The following is a 14,865-nucleotide window of genomic DNA, read 5'->3' as shown; positions in this document are numbered from 1 at the left end:
ATTAAGGCCCAGACCAGAGTCCAGAGTTCGGCTGCCTGTACAAACCTCAGGAGCCACATTTAGTCCAGCTAAATAAGACTTGTTTACAGCTGCAAATGTTACAGGAACTTTAAAAAACAAGAGGCAAAAAACAAAAAGGAAAATGTTTGGAGTTGTCAAAGTTCAGAAAATTTGACATTTCTTAAGAACCGTGTTGTATTGCTGTTTTGAGGTTTTAAAATAAAGAAAAAAACATGAAACATTTGCAGAAAAGATGTTGGATATGATTCCCTCTGTGTGGGACGTTTACATTTGTGGAAAATAAAAATGGGGGGAAAAAAGTTAATGATTTCCAGCTTAATGACACAAAAAATATAACTAAAGCAATATCACTGGTATTTTTTAGAGCCAGTGAGAAAAACTATTTATTACATGAAAAAACAGCATTTCTTAATACATTTATATTTGAAACATTAGATGATTCTTTTGAAATAATTTTTAGACAGAGCCACTGCTGAGCCCTGGGACTGGACACGCTCCAACTGAGCGTTGAGTTTACTAAAAAGTTCAAAATAAAAATAAATAAACTGTTAATAAATAATTAAATCATTTACTTTTAAACAAATATTGCATATTTATGCTAGAAAGGCTTGGATTTTTAGGTTTCATCCATGGATGAATGGATGGATGGTGTGTGTGTGTGTAAGGGGGGGGGGGGGGGGTAATGGGTGTGTGTGTGTGTGGGGTGTGTGTGTGTGTGGTGTGTGTGTGTGTGTGTGGGGGGGGGGGGGTGTAGTGGGGAACTATGTCTGGGGAACAATATCTCCTCATCTTTGTCCCAAACTTCACCAGAAGCTGCTGACCGCACGCGATTTAGGGCGGACCATAAAGGAGGAGCGCAGCGCGCGCACAAACACACCGCTGCCTCGAGGACACATCTTTCTGTTCCTCCTGGATTTTAGTGGGGAAAAATCTCTTTTAATTTCTGCTTCTGTTCTATGGTTTTCTTTGAATCCCCCATTTGGGCGTCAGATCCCGACAGTTAGCAGTGAGCCACTTTGGGGCGGACATGGAGCCCTACACGGTCCCCGGAGCCGCAGCGCAGCTCTCTCTGTCCGACCTGTACTCCGTCATCCCCTTTAACGTCACCTTCCCGGAGGAGCTGGCCGAGCTGAACGCCACGGAGCCCGGCAGCCCGGTGAGGGGCGCCGGGGAAATGGTCATCGCCGTGTCCATCACGGCGCTCTACTCGGTCATTTGCGTCGTGGGACTGCTGGGCAACGTCCTCGTCATGTACGGAGTGGTCAGGTAAGTATGAGCGGTGTGTGTGTGTTTATACAATAAAACAGGTTTAATTTGGATTTTATAAACTAAAAAGTGACTGTAAGTGGGATGAAAACTACTTACTTAAAAATGGGGGACTTTTTATTTTAAGTCAGAAAAGACTGAAGTTCCAGCTTTTCCAATTTATTAATTAGAGACAAAATTCCATTGAAACCTCTGGTGTCTCATCAAAACTGCTTTCCTGTGGCTGGAGCCCTCAGACAGATCTCTTCAGTCTCTCCTCTCATCTTTTCTGCAGGAATAAGGTCTTTAATGTGGAAGAAAGAACGTTCATTTTGAGTCTGATGAACCTTTTCTGTGTTAAAGTAGCCATATGTATTAAATCAGCTTGTTAAAATACCTAATTATGGCTCATTTTCATGTAACTGGAAGAGTTCACCATAGTTTTATTTCAAATATTCCAGTATAGGGTAACTGCATCCTCAGGAATCTCTGGAGTGGATTTTGACCCACAGCATAAAATTCAGTTCAATTCAGTTTAAGTAGCTCCAAATGTCATCTCAAGGCACTTCATGAAAATAATCATTTTAATTCAATCAGACGTAAATTCCAAATGATTGGATTATTAAAAATTGATCAAAGCGTTTCCATCTAAGGAAACCCAGCAGATCCAGTCACTAATTTGCTGTAACAAACAAAACATGAGGAGATTTTCAAGATATGGTCCTCTGATTTATGCTGAACGTAACCAGAGTGTTTGTGACTGAAAAACTCTTCATCTAATCTGACCAGAGCGGACAGCGCTGGTCAGACTCCCTGTAGAGTTTCACAACTTCCTCATGACTGCATTTTTTTCTAAGGTGGAACAGAAATGCCAGATTTTTTTTCTCGCGTCGTTTTTTGCTCGCACCCAGTTGGCATTCAGACAGTTCCTACTGGTTGTTATGGAGACGTGGTGACCCCCAGCAATCATCTCTTTGCTGCTTTTCCTTAACGGCGTGCTGCGACCTTCCTCTGCTCACTGCGTCTGTAGGCAGGATGAACCCGAGTCCTGCTGATCAGTGGCTCACAGAAGGTGTGTGTGTCCCATTACAGTCACAACCCAGGGAAACAGAAAGTACTGGACTATTAACTAATTCTGATTTATTTATCTAATGTCAAGATAAGAGTATAAAATAAATAAATCTTACAATAAAATAAAATAAAATATAAAATGCTAAAAATAAAACCTTTTCAGTGAAAACTGCATTTGTATTAGAAGTTGCTCAGCAGCACCTGCCACTCTGACCTCAGCAGCCTGATTGGTTGGATTGGGTTTGTGCAGGAAGTGAAAAGAAATGTTTATGAATTTAATCATGTCTTATTACGTCATGATGTGTATTTGGGTGCATGTGTTGGATTCTATTGTTCCTGGATTAACTCTCTTCATCATCAAGAGATTTCCTGCATATACATTTTCACATTCTTACCACCACTATGTGCACATAGAGTCATATCGTGATATTTGCTGTATCATAATGATAAAAAACAATAAAAAAATTAGCTGAAAAACAATTTCTTCTGTATAGAAAGCAGTCATAGCACCATAAACACAAATACTGTTCTTGAAAAACATTAGAAAACATTTTCTTCAGGATGCAACATACTGAAAAATGTGGGATTTATATTAAGAAACTCAACAAAGTAACTTAATCGTATCTTTGAATGTACCAATATTTATTTATGCTCATTAAACAGTTGAATAGTAAACATAAAGTTTCCAATAATACTGACAGAGTTTTGTTTACTTAATAGAATAGAGTAGAAGAACTTTATTCATCCACTGCAATACACTCTGTGCTGCGTGCTGTGGTGGCGCAGCGGGTTAGCACGCCCCACATTTGGAGGCCTTAGACCTGCGGACGTCGCGGGTTCGACTCCCGGTCCTGACGACCTTTGCCGCATGTCCTTCTTCAAAAATGGCGCCGGCTCAGCTGGCTGCCTGCAGACACAGCTCCTGTCATGTGTGTGTTAATTTGTGTATAAAAAATTCTTGATGTAACTGCGAAATAATTTCCCTGCTGGGATGAATAAAGTAATTCTTCTTCTGTTATGTAAAGATCATAAAACGTAATTGCCTGCGGATGCTGTTTAGAAACAGGCTCCATTAACTCCTTTTGGCCAGTCTGCTCTGATTGGCTGATCCTGCCAGCACATCAGAAGTGCGGTCAGATTTATTTTCTAACACCGCGGTCTCAGCGGACGGGCAAACAGGAGGAGAAGCAGCAGGACCTGGCAGCAGAAACAAACTGTCAGATCAGCTGCTGGTGGCATTTTACTGGAAGAGAAACAAAAGCCAAGATCTGAAGAGGAAATGTGGAACAAACAAAAAACGGGAGAGCATTTCTGAAAATTCAAATGTATAAAATGATTTTCCATTTTTCTGAGGTCTGAGTGAAAATCGTGTGTGAAACAAAACACAACAGGAGAACCGACGGAGGTAATAATGATGTAGGTTAGAGGTCAAAACATGCTAATACATTTTTTGAAGCCCTTTAACAAAAAATAAAGTGCTATTAGGAAAAATTAAACCAAGAAAAAAACAAAACCTTTTTAATATTTTAATCTCTAATAACTGGTTTGTCTATAGAATATGTATTTGGAAACTGTTGTGGAATAATGATTAAATCCTCAAAACTGTTAAAATCCAAAACTGTGTCCAGTTTGACTCCTTTACTGAATGTAAATTTATGAAGACTGCTGCAATGCATGCTGCCAGGTTATAATCATCGTCAATCAATCTGCTACACAGTGCAAACGTACTGTCATAAAAATGTATATTAAGGATGCCTAAAAACATATGAGTCATGACAAGGAATATTTAATAACTAGCTGATACAGAAGAGAAAGGTGAATGTTTGTTATAAAGTAAAGGCAGAAATAGTTCAAATGAAACCTTGTGTCTGAATTTTCTGCAGTATAAACAAAGAAAGGAAAAAGCTCATTCCAATCAGATTGAAGTGGTTTCCTCTCCACCGGGGCGTCCAGCCGTTCTGTCCTTGCAGTGAAAGCTCTGCTCTCTAAGAGCCGCTGCAGGTCACATAGTTAGTTTACAGGAAAACACAAATCCAATGAATTTCATATGAAAATCACATGAGAGGACTTGTTAGTGAATTAATCTGTTAGCCTTTAGTTATACTTTGCACAATGAAAGAATCACAAAGGACCTTAGAGTAAATAAAAAAAAAAAACAAATTAAAGAAGTAATGAGCAAAACAAAATTATTTTAAAAAATGGAGAAATGTGTAGTTGACTGATTGGTTGCTGGTTTGAGACACTGGATTATTATTTTGTTCGTAATGACAGTTTAAAGAGAAACACTAGAAGAGGACAAAGTGTTGAAGGTTCCTGTCTTTGCAAAGCATCAACTTTTTCTTCCCCAAGAAATGTTTCATGGACTCGCTTTGCAAAAGAGGTAGATTTTTGTTCTGCATTGCAAAGTTGGAAGTTATGAAGTTTATCCTGTAAAACAGAACCCAACATTAAATAGACGTAGACAGATGAAGTAATTAAGTAAAATGAGGTTGTCAGAGTAAGAAGGGGAACTAACAATACAACGGCTGCTGTTGGCTTCTGAGCTCTCAGCTTCGATTCAGGCAGGTATTATTTTTCCACATCATTTTTACTTTTATTTGTATTTGTAGGTATGATTTTTTTTTTATGTTCCCACTTCAACAAACAAAAATAAAACCCGGATCCAATATGGCTGCCATTCTTACACAATGGTGAGAATTGCAGGTATGAACTACTTGTTAGCACCTTTGAGAGTTTTTACCTCGGTCTCACGCTTAGTGTCGTATTTGTGTCATAAGAGTTTGAATGAATAGCAATTAGCTGGTTAGCTCCAACATAATTACTAAATGCCACTGCTTTTATCATGCAGTCAGGTGTGACTTTACTCCCAGATTGATGCTTCAGTAACTCTGTCCTTCTAATATGTATTAATGTTAAAAACACCAATTATCAACCAGCTGGGAATATATTTACTACTTAAAAGCTTCTAACTGAACCTTGGTGAAAAATGTCTAAACTATCCCATTAAGGATTTGACCTTCATTATAGATAAATGTCTTATTTGCTTAACACATCAGCGAGGTTATGTAACCGCTGCAGATAAGAGCTCTGATATTTGTGCAACAAGCAGTCTGTTAAATCACCTCTGAGCATGTAAGACTCAAATAAAATTCAACCCGAAGCTACTGAGATAAGAAATATGAACATTTTTGCAGGTAAACACAACGGCAGCACACAGAATGGAAAAGATACAGAATAATAGACCATTAGATGTGGGGAATTTTTAATCTGAGCTGATTCAAATCAGAAGCTTTTTTATATATATATTAAAAAAAAGAAACATCCATTTGTAAGTCGTTTTCCCCCGGCTGCATGTAAATAAGTGAAGCCTCATGAATTTTGGATTCTGGCCTTCGCTCAGATGCCTGTTTCAAAACACTAAAATGCGTACAAGCACTATTTATAGCAGATCTGCATGTTTCCTCACGTCAGTGTGGATTGGGCATTGGGCGGTGGTGCTGTTGAGAGCCCTTGGTCTGATTGCTGTGGAAAGGCTCACACTGACATCTCTGGGGACGGCCTGCTCTAAATGCAGGTTAAGTCTGCAGCACAAAACTCCTAGTAGGTGTTCAGTCCTCCACGTTCCTGCTACCACACTTGTTAGGAGAAAATGAAGTCGATTGCTCATGAAGTTCAGAATTAAGTGGCCTCCGTTTGAAGTCAATTGAGTGGGCATCCACAGTAAGGAAATGAGATTACCTAAGAACAGCAGATGTACTTTTATGAGGACAAGACAAAAGGTCCTTTTCAAGGAAGTCCTGAAAAGACTCTGGAAATTTAGAGGTGTTGAATCAGAACAAGGAGGAACAAATCTGCAGTGAAGCCCGCAAGCATAGATCAACCTGTTGGGGAAAAAAACGTAAAGAATAGATGAGTGTGACAATTGGCAAATTGATTCACGGTGTCCAGAGATCTGAGGAAGGTCAACAGGGACCACTTAGTTCTGAAAATCGAACAGTAGCTGCGTTTTCATTACAAATATGCGCAAACATTTGTCTACATTCCGCAAATGTCGAAGAAATGCAATTTTGCAATTGTGGTGTTTCCGTTAAATGACAAATGCAGTTAAAATCACAAATGGACAAGTTTGTTCCCACAGTGAAGTCATCCAATCATCACCCTCTGGCTACTTCCTGGTGTCTTCTTTGCCCCAGTGATCATGTGACTCGTGTGATGTGAGACAAGTCCTTCCACTGCAGTTTTGTGAAATAAACAACATTCGATTAAGCAGAAAAACCACCTCATCCTAGCAGCAAAATATTTTATTGACAATTGAGAGTTTTTTAACTTTTTTTTCAGTTTCTATTAAGCAAATATATTTTCAAAATATCAAATTACACAAGATGCTTGTTCTTAAATCACAGCTCAGTAATGAAAAGGTCTTTTAATCCTTTTAATCCCAGATGAACAAGCTTAACTTCAGGTGTTAAATGAATACTTTTAAACATGTAAGCTTCTGAATAGACAGTGCTGAATTTGTATTGTTTCTAGTAAGTTGATATTATCACATAATTCATAAAGTGTCATTGCACGTGTTACTGAAATTTCAGTGTGAAAACTTAAGAAAACCCTTAAAGCCAGAAAATTAGGGTGACCTTTTCTAAATTTGATTTGAATATTCCTCCTGACCCTTCAACCAGATGGCAGTGGGTTTGTCTCAACATGTTTTTAAAAGCTCAAAGTCCAATATTTTGCACCTAAAAAAGCTCTCAATTTCTGATTACTTGTACATTTTTTGACAAACAAAAGAGGTGAGCACAGAGAATAAATATATTTATAATGATAAGACATCAAAAGATGCTATACAATGATTGATCCTCCCAAACTGTCCCTCAATGTTTATCCTACACCCCATAACCAACTATTCTAAATGTTGCTGTTTGATTTTAACTCTTCTACTTGTCTTGTGTGCATTTTGGTTCCAACCAGATACACCAAGATGAAGACAGCCACCAACATCTACATCTTCAACCTGGCCCTGGCCGATGCCCTGGCCACCAGCACGCTGCCTTTCCAGAGTGCAAAGTACCTCATGAACACCTGGCCCTTTGGGCAGCCTCTGTGCAAGCTCATCATTGCCATTGACTACTACAACATGTTCACCAGTATCTTCACCCTCACTATGATGAGTGTGGACCGCTACATTGCTGTGTGCCATCCCGTCAAGGCGTTGGGCTTTCGGACACCAGTCAAGGCTAAGATGATCAATGTCTTGATATGGGTTCTGTCATCCGCGATTGGGGTGCCGATTATGGTTATGGCTGTGACCAGAGTGACAGAGGCTGGTAGGGAAACGGTCTCTTTCACATTGACGATTATGACAATTTAGATTTCTTGAAGCATTAGTTATTATTATTTCTAATGGTAATTTATTTTCTGGTATTATTGACATTGGAGGTACTTAAGCTGATGTGAATAGTGGTACTCATAAATACATTTAAGGCTGCATTCACACCAGCCCTGTTTAGTCCACTTTAATCAAACTTCAGTTTGTTTGCCTAGAATGTCCAGTTCTAGGCAAACAAACATTTGGGGAGGTGTGACTGCACAATCGAACTGTGATGCAAACTGAAAAAGCGAACTCTGGTCCACCTTAAAGCTTAGGTCTCAGTTTGGATGAATTGAACTCTGGTGCGGTTCAAATGCATATGTGAATGCCAAGTGGACCAGAGTCCGCTCTAAAAGCAGGAAGTGGACTATAGCTCAGGACATTCTGGGTAAATCCAATCAAAACAAACGTGAACGTTTACCGCTAGTGTAGTAATGGCTTATGGTCTTTTGCTAAAGGCAAAAAAGAAAAATTCTCAAGCTGCCAAAATCTGACCCCACTCCATTTTTGTTTATGTTTTGTGAAGAAGGAAGTCATGCTCATATCTTCTTCTTCAGACGTTTTCAGTAGTTCTTGGTACAGTGCCACCACAGGTGAACAGAGGAACAGCCTTTTAAGGGTTTAGTTTGTTTGACAGTGCAGTATGAAACAAACTGCTGTAGCTGAAAATGTAACAAATGTTGCAATTTTGGTTCCTGACCATTAATAGACTCATGTCTTTTGGAAACATGAACATGAGTACAAAAGAGTCTGCCTGTGATTGTAAGTTTTGGGCAAAAATGATTCTCAGTTTTGGATAAGTGAGAGTCAAAGCAGGTCGACTCATTTGACATTTTCAGTTTCTAAAACTCACCATATATTGTAATCACATAAAGCTGTGCTATGTCTAGACTTAAATCTGATTCTGACTGCAGTGGATCAAATTGGACCGAGGTTGATAACATAAAATTGGAAACACAACTGTCATATGAAATGATTTGAGACAACTACTGTTCTTAGTTGGCTTTATGAAAATAACCTGCAGCAGTATTACTCAGTGGTGTCCCCATCTGATACTGATATCAGGATCAGCCAAAAAATGATCAACAATCGAATTATAACAGCCTGCATTTAAAATATGCAATATAAGTATATTTTATAGGAATATCCTGCATTCCTATATGGTAGTGTTTGTATGGCAGACCCATTGGTTCATAATAAATCACTCAGTCGTTCTCATACTTATTGCTGTTGACAATTTTTCTCTGTTTGAGTAATATCACTAGACCAAGCCTTTTCCACACTACAAAATAAGTAATAACAGTATGCATGACTCATACATACTGATACTATCAGGTCAATATTGGTATCAGGCGATACTCAAATCTCAGCAACGTATTGGAAGTGAAAAAGTTGTATTGATTCACCCCCAGTGTTAGTTTTGAGACTGTTTTGCACTTTTGGAGCCTAATGGAGATGATAATGCTTGTAATCCTTTAGCTGAGCTTTAAGTGCATGAGATCGATTTTCCCCCCGTTCTCTTTCAGGTAACATTACATGCATGTTGAAATTTCCGGATCCTGACTGGTACTGGGACACCGTGACTAAGATCTGTGTTTTCATCTTCGCCTTTGTGGTCCCTGTGATGGTCATCACTGTTTGCTACGGCCTGATGATCCTGCGTCTGAGGAGCGTCCGTCTGCTCTCAGGCTCCAAGGAGAAAGACCGCAACATGCGGCGAATCACCCGCATGGTCCTGGTGGTGGTGGCGGCCTTCATCATCTGCTGGACCCCCATCCAGATCTTTATCATCGTGAGGACGATGGTGGAGATCAACACCAGGAATACTTTTGTCATAGCCAGCTGGCACTTATGCATCGCCTTGGGCTACACCAACAGCAGTCTCAATCCTGTCCTTTATGCCTTTTTGGATGAAAATTTCAAGCGTTGCTTCAGGGATTTCTGCCTGCCCTGTCGGACCCGCACGGAGCAGAACAGTGTGACCAGCGCCCGCAACACCACTCGGGAGCCGGTGTCTGTCTGTGCTCCGACCGAGGCGGGAAGGAAGCCTGCATGACTAGCCGAGGAGCGGGTCCTACTTAGCTCCAACATGAGCAGAATCCATCAAGATCCACAGTCACAGGACACCCTGATCTCCACCACAGAGTTTTGATGCCCAGTGAGGATGAAGTACTGGGGTAAAATAAGCAGGAATCTCTGAGCTCACTGTCAAAAACAGTGTCTGACTTTCACAGATTGTCCAAAGCCCATCATCCTACAGCAAGATCATGAAACAGAATGTTGTTTGTTTTTAGCTCAGAATAAGACGGTAGCAGAGTTCAAGACAACAGCAGCAGCTGGTACACTTAGAAGGATTTCAGTGATTGTGTTGGCAGGTGAAACATCCATATAAAAAAAACAAAAACAGCTTCAGTGTTTGGTTTTTTTTTTGCATTGACAAAGTGAGAAATGTATGACACACCAAACCAACGATGGCTTGGTGGAAGAGTCCTCTGCTTGAACTGTTTCGATCAAAAGGAGGCCACAACGATCTGCGCTGCACTAGAACGTGTGATTGGAGGATTTTTAAGTGTTTCTTGCTGAATATTTAGAAATACAATCAATTTCAAATTACATGGAAGGATACATATCACAGACCCACTTTGAGATCAAAATTTGTTGCTACTCAGCTGTCCACTGGTGACCACCACTGGCAACCTCAACCATGACAACGGCTTAATGCCTGCAGACTAATACTTCAGAGGCTGCCAGTGAAATTCGGTTCAATTCTACTCCAAACGATAATTAGAAAAAGAAACTCTGAGGTCTGTCTCGCTCTGTTGGACACTTGTGAAAAGTGGCGCGGTGCTCTCTTAAGTGATGACTCACTCTGGGAAATTCAGCTTCCTCAATCAGACTGGAGCCAGCGGTCCTGGAAGCCGGAGCCAGCGGTCCTGGAAGCCGGAGCCAGCGGTCCTGGAAGCCGGAGCCAGCGGTCCTGGAAGCAGAGACGGAGGTGATGAATGATGACTTCATCTGAGCGGACATGCTTCACACGACTGTTTGTAAAAGAAGTCAAATCCAGCTAAATGTGGGTTTTCCTGCAAGTTCAGAGTTTAAACTATGACAACAGAGTGAGGCGTTTGAGAGACATTAAACACATCTGAACTAATATGTAGCCTTTCAAAAGTATTAACACTACTTTCACTTTTCACCATTTTCACTTTGTGTTGAATTAAAACTTGTGGTTTGACTCAATAAGATTTTCTTTAACAGAGTTAATTGCAGGGTCTGTAATTAACTTAAGAAAAGGTGGAATGATGATGTAAATGTTTGCATTAAAACAATTTAATCTTAAGTAACTTAAACGCTGAGGTGCTTTGTGATTGGTTCCGCTTTCTTCCCTCTGAATATTCAGATTCTGCTGCTGTCTCTTTATTTCACGCAGAAACATAAACAAGTGAAGAGACTTCATGTGTAAGAACAGTCTACTGAAACTGTTGGACTTTCTCACTGGCTCTGAGATGGAGACAATAAATAGCACAAGCTCTGTAAACAACATGAGACGTAAATGTTCGCCATGTGATTTGTTTCCTCGTGTGTTTCCGTATCGTGTGCTGCAGAGTGTGTCGCTGTTCATCCTATGACTATTGCTGCCTTTGTTGGGTGTGTGAATGTCTCTCAGAGCACATAACCTTTGCAAATTTACATTTCTTCAGGAAAGAATGTAATGTTCTCTACATTATGAATACAGATATTCAGTCTCCAGCAGATATTTTTGTTTTAGGCTAACAGTACCAAACATGATGCAAGTTCTTCTTCTTTTGGATGCTTCCTGCAGGGATCACTAGACTGAATCATTTGCATTAATTTCAAATGAATGAATGCAAATTCAGTCATTGAATGTTGTTATTCACTACATTCATGAGTCTTGTTTTCTCTGTGACCTTCCTCTCCTCCTGTAGCTTAGCTCCAAATTCTAACTCATATGTCCGTATCCGTCCTCTCCTGACCTCTTAGCCTCTCTGGCTTCCCAGCCTAAGCTGTCCTTCTAATATATAAATCTGAACCTCATCAGTTCCAGTAGCTGCCTTTCTATTAACCATATAATTGCACAAGCTGACATTTTGAAAATTTATTTGCTTAATGTAAACATACCAATTTGGAAAAAAACTAATTGTTTTTCCATTAAAAGAGTTGGTGCTAGGATGAGGTGGGTTTTTTTCTTGGCTTTATCGAACATGCAATGGAAACACGAGTCACATGATCAACAACTTGATGTTGTCACTGGCACAGATCATGAAGACGACATGTTTTAATAATGACTTATTTATATGGGATTTTTATTGGTTCTTAATTAATGGAAACAATACAATTGTGGAAATGTATTTTTTCAACATATTGAAAAAGTTTTCCTCACATTTGTAATGGAACTGCAGCTAATAGAAACCTTTCCTCCATCTCTGACTTCTTGCCTTCCTCTCCATCCAGTTGGCCAGATTAATTAAACTCTCACTGTTCGTTTAGCCACTAACTGCAGCTCCTTCTATTAAACAACATAACCCTGCACCAAAAATATATATTTACATATTGTAGAATCAATCCAGCACCAGGTAAATACAGGGTAAATACCAATGCTGATATCAATATTTTTGATTTACGTTTGATAATTCATCAAATTTTTCGCATTTTAGGTTCCAGAAGTTTCTCCTGTGTTCAAGCATAGGAGAGAATTTGGTCACGGTTTATATTTTAATGACACATTAACATGACAAACAGAAACAATGGAAAACCAAAAACATATAAAATGCAAAAAAAAAAAAAAAAAAAGATCATTAGAGAGCAAATCAAACAAATCATTTTTGAGATAGAGTTAAGATATACAAAAATAAATTAAAACTTCAAGAGCGAATCTGAAACTAGAGCATCGATCTTAAGAGGCTAGTATCAATCCAATAAAACATGACTTGATGTTGATATTATCAATATTTGTGATAGCTCCGCCCACCTCTACTGAAAGTTGGGTTATGGACTCACTTACCTCATTACCTCACCCTGTATTCTTGGAATGAAGCTCTGATTATTTTCAAATACAAAGCAGGTTTAGGAACATATATCTACTCCACGTTCACTGAACTCCAAAACACACAGTCCATCTGTTTCGAGCTACCTTTGGCTAATAAGGTAGCTCTGGTCAATGTATTTGATGTATATTTTCTTGATGATGGGATTTAACAAGATGTAATGTTTACTGTTTGTTTCATAATTGGTTACTGTGTTGTATTTTTATGATGTAAAGCACTTTGACCTGCCTGGTTCTGAAATGTGCTGTACTAACTGGACTTGTAGCTGGCTGCGGTTTAAGGCGGCCTTTGTGTCAGGAAGGATGAGTTTGTCCTATTTTGACTCATCAAGATGGAAAAATTTGCAGCTCAGATTTTTCTTCTAGTTTTAGACAAAATTGGACTGTCAGAGATTTCACTCATATCTTGAGCCTCAGTGCTGTATTTTTTATTTATATGTTGTTAATTGTCATTTTTGTTTTATTCCTTGATACTTTGTTGCTGTAAATAATTTAGTTTGATGACATTGTTGTTGTTGGTGTTATGTTGTAGTTGTAATGGCTTGTTTTCATCTTGTGCAGCTCTGGTTTCATCCTGACCAGGACGTCCTGGAGAAAAAGATGAATAATCCCAATGGATTTCTGTCCTGGAAAAATAAAGTAAAATTAAAAAAATAAGAATACATTATTTCTCATGTCTTTAGCATCAGGACCACTTGAGCTGATGCAGATGTAGAAGACAATGTTCCTCAGTTTTCTGGAAGGTGCTATTTGAAGTATGACAATATGACATTCTTTTGTCATTCAGCAGTTTCTTTTTTTTTATCCCCATTCCGATCTGAGGGACTTAGTAAATAAACTGAATTGATGCAGCTCTTTTTTAAATCATTACAAACTTCAAATGTCTGTGCTGAAGCTAGTAGCATCCACATCAGATAAACTGCAGGGTTGAGTTAACTACATAGATCCAGAGCAGGAGCATCAAACAGTGATAGAAACTTAATGACTCTTCCATCAAGTTGGTCATTTAAAGCAACACATTTGCTAGTGAATCCAGAAATCCTTTCTGTCTCTTGGAAACTGATCTTCTGTCTTTAGATTTTCCTGTGTGCTCTCCTCTTCCTCATTTTCAGAGTTAACTAGTGAATTGATATTCTGCTGTGTGATTCTTTCTCCGCCGCCTCAAGAAACACCCAAATGATTCTTTTGCTAATTGTGAGTGGATTGCATTTGGTTTCTGTTTTAATATAGTTTCAAAACTCAGTCATACTAGCACAACTACCTGCCATGTTTCTGTTGCTGGCACAAGCCAGGAAAGATAAAGACTTGGTGCCTCCTGTCCACTTCTACAATACCGTAATAAGTGTGTAATACAGCTTTCAGTATCTGTAGGTATTCCTAAAGCCTCTTCAAGCCCTTTTCAAATATGTTCCAAAGCTGCATTCAAATGAAAATGTGAATGGTTTTCTATTTCTAAGTTTTTAGATGAGATTATGAATTTATGAAACAAAGAGGTTGTACTAAACTTATATAGCTACACCACAGTTATAGCATCTCCAGTAGCATTGTTAGGTAACCTAGCTAGCATAAAACCTGCACTATGCAATACATCAAAAAAAAAAACTCAGAGAGAGACGTGTTACCATCAAACATATCAGAGTAAACTAAACTGATAGTGAAGTTAGTAGCTGGTTCAAATGAACAATTAAATAAGTGAAACAGTTTTGAGATGCTAAGATGCTAACGTTAGCTTGTGAAGGCAACAGAAACCTTTGCTATTACTTAAGTTGTAAGTCAATGAGAATTCTTTAAAAGATTAACATATTTATCAGGACATTTCTAGAAGAGAATTAGTTTCTCTACTTCTTTACTTTGAATCACCTGACAATGGCATGTGGTAGTTACAGCACATTTGCTTGACATCAGTGTGAGGTAGTTAATAACATAGGGATGTGTGTGTGTGCGTGCGTGCGTGTGTGTGTGTGTGTGTGTGTGTGTGTGTTTGTGTGTGTATACATTGTTGTTTGACCTGTGTACAGACTGGGGACCTGTCCTGGTTGAGTTCCTGCGTCTCACTCAGTCCCAGCTGGAAACAGTCACCAAAACTTGATTTGTTGGA

The 14,865-nt window shown here is 39.1% G+C and overlaps 1 protein-coding gene across 1 annotated transcript; it reads left to right on the top strand.

The window, feature by feature from the left end:
* The first annotated feature begins 817 nt into the window (after positions 1 to 817).
* LOC102221344 (delta-type opioid receptor-like) lies at positions 818 to 12,507 on the top strand. Its single transcript, XM_005810825.2, has 3 exons — positions 818 to 1,287; positions 7,306 to 7,661; positions 9,232 to 12,507. The coding sequence occupies exons 1-3, from the start codon at positions 1,049 to 1,051 to the stop codon at positions 9,759 to 9,761; spliced, it is 1,125 nt and encodes a 374-aa protein (XP_005810882.1). The 5' UTR covers positions 818 to 1,048; the 3' UTR covers positions 9,762 to 12,507.
* The last annotated feature ends 2,358 nt before the right edge of the window (positions 12,508 to 14,865 follow it).

This window comes from Xiphophorus maculatus, chromosome 13, assembly GCF_002775205.1.
Source record: "Xiphophorus maculatus strain JP 163 A chromosome 13, X_maculatus-5.0-male, whole genome shotgun sequence".
NCBI lineage: Eukaryota > Metazoa > Chordata > Actinopteri > Cyprinodontiformes > Poeciliidae > Xiphophorus > Xiphophorus maculatus.
The sequence above is the reverse complement of the archived record's forward strand: the minus strand, read 5'-3'. Positions and strand labels throughout refer to the sequence as shown.

Coding starts and splice junctions, on each gene's coding strand:
- LOC102221344 (XM_005810825.2), top strand. CDS start 1,049: ATGGAGCCCTACACGGTCCCCGGAGCCGCAGCGCAGCTCTCTCTGTCC. Junction 1,288..7,305: donor GTCATGTACGGAGTGGTCAG/GTAAGTATGAGC, acceptor GGTTCCAACCAG/ATACACCAAGATGAAGACAG. Junction 7,662..9,231: donor GACCAGAGTGACAGAGGCTG/GTAGGGAAACGG, acceptor GTTCTCTTTCAG/GTAACATTACATGCATGTTG.